Here is a 5,989-nt window from a genome sequence, read left to right as displayed (position 1 = left end):
TTTTGTTGCTGGAAACCACTTTTTTGCCCAAACTCCCCCCAGCTCGAGTCCAGCCTTAGCTGCTGGAAATGCTCTAAGCGTTGAAAGGTGATATCACATGAGCGTGGGGTCCACCATCACATGGGCTGGAATTATGTCTGCGCATGGGGCTTGTGGGCTCCACCAATTTTCGATCCAGGCAATAGACAAGGCGGAATAGGGCCTGGGTTTTTGACCAGACTGCTTTTTTAGCCCTTTCGCGTACATAGTTGGAGAAGCTTTTCAGGCTGAAAACTCAAATTTTGGGTTTGGCCTCATGATTTTTGTTATAATTAGTTTTGTAGGCCTGCTTTAAATCATATTCAATTGTAGTGATGTGAACTATGTAGTTGTTTGCGCGATTTTTGTTCGATTTAATTTTGTTAATCTTTTGGGGTTTGACAATTTAAATATGATGTTGGTGTTTAAACTGTATTAGTGAAGTTTATCTAATGAAATTATACTTTGATGAAAAGTAAAACTAATTATATTTTTTAATACAAGCGGTAATCTAAGGGAGGGAGTTTCTAGTATATGAACCCGCAAGCCTAACCTCCTCTTTCACAAGGCCATTACTCTCGCAATCTCAAGCGTATATAGCATTTTGAATGGCTTAGATTCCGAGGCTTTTCCTGTAGCAATGGCCTCAAGCGTTTAACAATCCCTCCTTGGTTGGCACTGCTACAATTCTATCATTTCCTTTATTTTCTTCATTGATCGTCAACATATCAATGGATAGATTATGTGCGAATCTCACCACAAACACTCCTTTCCATTTTTTCCTGTTTTGGGGTATTAAACAAGAGTGAAAAAAAAAAAAAGACAATAATGTTGGGGGAAGCAAAGGGGATTAAAACAATTACGTTGAAGTTGTTTAAAATGTCCACTACCGTATACCTTTACACCTAGTATATGTGCACTGCATTTAGCAAACTCGCAAATTCATGGGCACTGCACTCAGGTTCATCTTCAAGGGCTGCACAAGGCTTGCTCTAGATCGTTGAAACTTTCAGCAGTATCGGAAGCATAGTTGCAAAATGATTAGACCAGATATCCCTGATCAAAGCTATGCAACAGAAACAGGGCTCCCTCATCAAAATTATTCTTGCTGCTGCAAGTTATACAGTATGAGGAATTATAGCTTTTCTTTTCTTTTCTTATTTTAGCATTGGACGGCCAGAAAACCCAAAAAATAATAAATGACTGCAATCCAGAATGTAAAAGATGGTCACAGTCAACAAACCAGTACACAGTCACAATTGTCAAACAACAACGATAGCCTTGGAGCAAATATAGAGATCCATAAGATAACGACAAGTAGCACTACTCTTCATATCTTAAAACTGAATGATATGAAAAAGACCTGTTTCCTCAAAGAGAAATCTTCATTGCCAAGCTCCTGATCGCACCCCTCATGAAACAAGCAGCATATACCCCTGTATGATAACAGATACTACATCTCTTAAATGAAATGGAGAGTGCATGGCAAGTGAAAAACAATTTGGTTAAAAATGACATGAAAACAGTCAAATACAACAAAAGCAATACATAAACCTAAACCCTCCATTACTTAAAAGTGATTCTTCATACAACTCTCTCTCTCCACCCCCCCCCCCCCCCCCCCCCCCCCCCCCCAAAAAAAGGAAGACTGCGAACCGGGTCACTTTCACCATGCACTCAGCAGTATATATTGGATGGTATTTATGCTCTGCTCGTCCAAACAAGTCAACTTGAAAATCATGAAAATTCCAAAGGCACAATTCCACCATGTTACCAGCATCATTCACCCATTTTGAAAATGAGTTTTTATTTAGTTTTTACGTAACAGTAATACCAAAGGAATCAAAAGTTTATATGAATAAATCAATGATTACAGTCTCTGCAAACGGCCAATTAATGAAGGCAGTGTGTTCACTTCCTTGAACCTGGCCGAGTTCAATTCCCCTTCCCTTGTCAAAATAAATATGATTGGCATATGTGCACACTATTTACACAATAAGGGAAGGGATATAATAAAAACTTTACAATTGGAGGTCTGAAATTCTAGAGACAAGATCAAGTGGCAACAAGTTCAATTATCACAAACCCTAAGTTCCACAGATTTCTTTAGCTTCATAATGCGGCTGTTTTTCTTTGACTCTGCAACGGCGACACTTATCATGGCAACAAAAAGGAACCTCTGGATGGGGCTAAACAGCTCCCAAGCCACGGCTTGCTCGGGGTTCAAGCCACCTTTAATGGCTCGAGCCGAGCTGGACTCATCAGCATTGACGAGCTGACCATCAAGGGAGACCCGTGCTGGCTCGTCGGAATACAATGTCCTTGGATATTTTTTTGGACTTATTTGTAGTTAGATTATGGATCACTTAGAAATCATTCTGCATACACTCCATTTTGTTCACTGGGTACAACACACATTGACTTGCACCACACTTCCCCACTTCCCTCTTTCCCAAATCATATGGTTATTAAGGTATATAATGCATTTTGAGAAAGTGAGAACCAAGATGGAAAAGAGATGCATTACAAGAACTCATGCATAAGTGTCAAACTTAATATAGCCTCCATTTACTCTCTCTCCTCCAGACCAAACCGGTTACAAAGGTTAGTAAAAAAACAACTCAATCAGCTGGAAAACCACTTACATCATCCTCAAAGTTCTACTAATAGCTTTCAAAGCCTGCAAGTAGTTCCCAGGACATTTCTTCAGACCCTGCAGCTATACATGAACAAGGAACAAAAAATTCATGATCAGTCACGAACCACAAGAAGAAGTAATCCAAAACGGGAAATATCATAATTCATAAAAGTTCCCAGATGCATGAGAAAATGACAGAAAAGACTGCATCAATTCAGCAAAGAGAGGGAAAGGATTACTTACAATAACAAATAAAGGATTTAAATATATAGAACTTAATCTTTCAAGATAGTTTAGAGAAGCATTAGCAAGACCCTACAAAGAAGTTATCCAAGAGTAATCATAGTTGCAGACTTACTATAGCTCTTTCAGCAACCAGATGTCGGGGTAACTGCCTCAGGCTCCCTTCAATATCATTAGTTTATTCTTTTGCCACAGTAATCGGATTTTTTTGTAATAAAAGATTAAGTTCCACAAAATAAATACTAATGCTGCACTACATCAGCATGCAATAAACTACTTTATTTAGAAGTAATCAAGTACATAAAGAAAAGAAAAAGTATCCTCACAAGTCACAACACATGAAAACATTAAAAGGATATCCTCTTCTCTTGGATCAAGGATCACGCTCAGAGTAGATTTCCAATCTTCTCTGAGTACTACAGCTCCAATGAGGTAAGTGGGCAGAGAACCAGTTGCCAACCACTGAAATCAGAATGCAGTTCGATAAACCATCAAGCAAACTTTAATCCATCGCATATTCGAAAAACCATCTTTTTTTCAAAAGAAATCTTCTGGGTAAAAAAAGACCAGCTGGTCTTTTGCAACAGAACTGTCGTCTTTTAATAGCTTTGTAGTATCATTGCAATTGTAAGAACAAGAAACCTCTTATTGCAAAAAAAGGAAGAAGATAAACAATCTCAATAACATCTAGCCTTTTAAGTACACCATTATGCAAATAAATAGTACAAGAAACAACACAAATAATCAGGGGGATGTGGGCAGAGAGAGAGAGAGTACTTGTAAACCAAAGTAGTTAATAAATCCTTGCTTTCCGAAGGCAATTGCAGATGTTTTAATCGTATCTTCAGAATCTGCAACAACTCCTCTGAGAAGATATGTGGATGCATAAAATGAGCCAAATGAGATTTATTTTGCAAGAACATACAAATGGATAGAGGGAACATGCTTACCTCAATGTTACAGTAAATTGATTTCCCAGGAGTTGGCCAAGGACAAGTCCTTCCCTCACATAGCTGGAGAAAGGCAACTATTACATGAACATGCATTACAAACCAAATGGATGGGAATATAGGTAACCCACAATTCTTGAGCCTTATCAGACATCACCTACTTTGATACCAATCAACCTATCATTAAGAGCAGTTAATTTACTTGCAAACTGCTTAAAAACAGTTACCTGGAAACACAACAAGAACCAATGGAGAACCACCCTACAACAGAAGTATTAGTTTTAACAAATTCATTAAATATTTTAGCAACCATTTTGCTGGAGCTAGAATAACTGATATTCAGAGGATTGGTACTAGAAATCTGTATTTCAACAAAATTCGACCTACGGAACATGGGTCAAACCCCTGTTGTACACACTGATTTGAAAACAATTAAAATATGAGCTTCTATACCTTGGTTCAAAGATATGTAGTGTTAAACAGCTTTATCAGAAGTCTAGCAGATGAATGCCAACAAGAATAAACTCAAGCAAATATTTCTTCTAGATAAGCAAATACAATGTTTAGAGGCATAAGCAGCAAAGTTAGTGAGTATCAGTTACCCATTGAGGTGAGGGGCATAAAAGGCAGAATCAATATGGCACACACATCATGTACCAGGCATCAGGCATCATGTATGGATTATGATACTTGGAAATTAAGTGGACCAAGGAAAAGTAAATATTATCTGGTTAGTTCATTAAAGGAAGGGGCTTTCTGTGACGATAAGCTAGACAAGGTTTTCTTCTCTGCATAGACGATCACTCAAATCTCCATGAGCATAACACAAACACAACTATGCAATTCACAATATGTACTGTACTTAAATTTGGATGCTATTCACATATCTACTCCATGTAAAGTTTACAGCCTCAACATTGGCAACTTCTCAAAATCCTTACACCTGGTTCCAAAAATCAAGATAAACATGATAAAAGGGTTCAATGGCCATATAACAAGGATCAAGCACAGAACTTAATGGAAGATTGAACTAAACCCTAAACCCTAAACTTAATCCGCAATTCATAAAACAATTCCCAAAATAACAATCAATCAATTTCAAAAGCATTATAATACAGCTACAACTTCTTGGTTATTTAGAAAAGCATATATTGAAAGAGCACAACATTAATATATAGGTGCAATGCAAATTTTTGCAGTAAAAACCTAAACTTTCCCAAATCCCTCAGTTCAATACCAACCCCCTTCCTAAATACAATCTAATTAGCCTTCTTCTAATCAAAATCCTTCCTTGATCCTCACCAAATCTATCAATCAATCACTTGTACTCGAAGCTGGGCATGGGCGGGGCATCGAAGCTCTCCAAAATCTTTGTCTCGCTTCCGCTACTCTTAGCCTCAGGCTCCTTGCTCTTCCCGAACCACCCTCCAAGCCACCCTCCTGAACTAGCCTCAGCCCCGCTGCTGCTAACCGACGTTGCCGGCTCCGAGCCCGGCTGACCCGGAGCACGGCCCATAGGAGGAAGCCCAGGCAAACCGGCCACGCTCGCCGGCTCTTCAATCACAATAGGCATCTGCTGCTGCTGGCTCATGAACTTATTAAGCATGATCCCAGCTCCTTCGATCAGAGCCAGGAGGACCCCACCGAAGGCAGCCGATCGAGCCGAGGCGCCGAGGCCCTGTCGCATCTGGAGGAAGCCACCGGTGGCGGCGCCGGCGATGATAGAGTTCCAGGGGTCCTCCTTCTGGCGGACATAGACCATGGTGCAGTCGAAGGCGGAGAAGAGGCCACCCCAGACGGCGAAGCTACCGCCGACTCGCGGCGCGTTCATGCGCACGGCTTGCGAGCCGCCGATGAGCCGAGTGCCGGAGGGGGAGTTGTAGACGCCCTTGAGGAAGTGGAAGGCGGAGCCGCCGACAGCCCCCATGCCGAAGGCGCCGCCGATGTCGTCGAGGATGCGGTCGGGGCACGGTTCTCGAGAAGTTTCTGGAGTTCCCATGGTTTGTGTGATGGGCGAGAGGGTTTTTCGCTTCTTTGAGGTTTGCTTGAAGAGTCGATAGAGAGATCGAATTAAGAGGAGGACTTTCTTTGTGTTTGCTTCTTCTGGTTCTTCTGGGTTTTAGTTTGTGTGGTGTTTTAG

At 40.7% G+C, this 5,989-nt stretch overlaps 1 protein-coding gene and 1 long non-coding RNA gene across 3 annotated transcripts; both read right to left on the bottom strand.

Moving 5' to 3' along the window:
• LOC109948920 lies at nt 865-1,617 on the bottom strand. Its single transcript, XR_002271370.1, has 2 exons — nt 1,382-1,617; nt 865-1,129 (listed from the first exon to the last, which is right to left on the bottom strand). It is a non-coding gene; the product is annotated as an uncharacterized LOC109948920 (long non-coding RNA).
• Nucleotides 3,258-5,989, bottom strand: LOC18779628 (mitochondrial import inner membrane translocase subunit TIM17-2). Of its 2 annotated transcripts, XM_020562814.1 has the most exons (3): nt 3,850-5,989; nt 3,677-3,764; nt 3,258-3,361 (listed from the first exon to the last, which is right to left on the bottom strand). In XM_020562814.1, the coding sequence occupies exon 1, from the start codon at nt 5,846-5,848 to the stop codon at nt 5,168-5,170; it is 681 nt and encodes a 226-aa protein (XP_020418403.1). In that variant the 5' UTR covers nt 5,849-5,989; the 3' UTR covers nt 3,258-3,361; nt 3,677-3,764; nt 3,850-5,167. The 2 variants fall into 2 exon arrangements, with proteins under 2 accessions (XP_020418403.1, XP_020418402.1); XM_020562813.1 differs by having other exon boundaries at nt 3,258-3,764.

The sequence above is a fragment of the Prunus persica genome, chromosome G4 (genome assembly GCF_000346465.2).
Source record: "Prunus persica cultivar Lovell chromosome G4, Prunus_persica_NCBIv2, whole genome shotgun sequence".
NCBI classification, from domain to species: Eukaryota; Viridiplantae; Streptophyta; class Magnoliopsida; order Rosales; family Rosaceae; genus Prunus; species Prunus persica.
This window is presented reverse-complemented; position numbering and strand designations above follow the sequence as displayed.

Coding starts and splice junctions, on each gene's coding strand:
- LOC18779628 (XM_020562813.1), bottom strand. CDS start 5,848: ATGGGAACTCCAGAAACTTCTCGAGAACCGTGCCCCGACCGCATCCTC.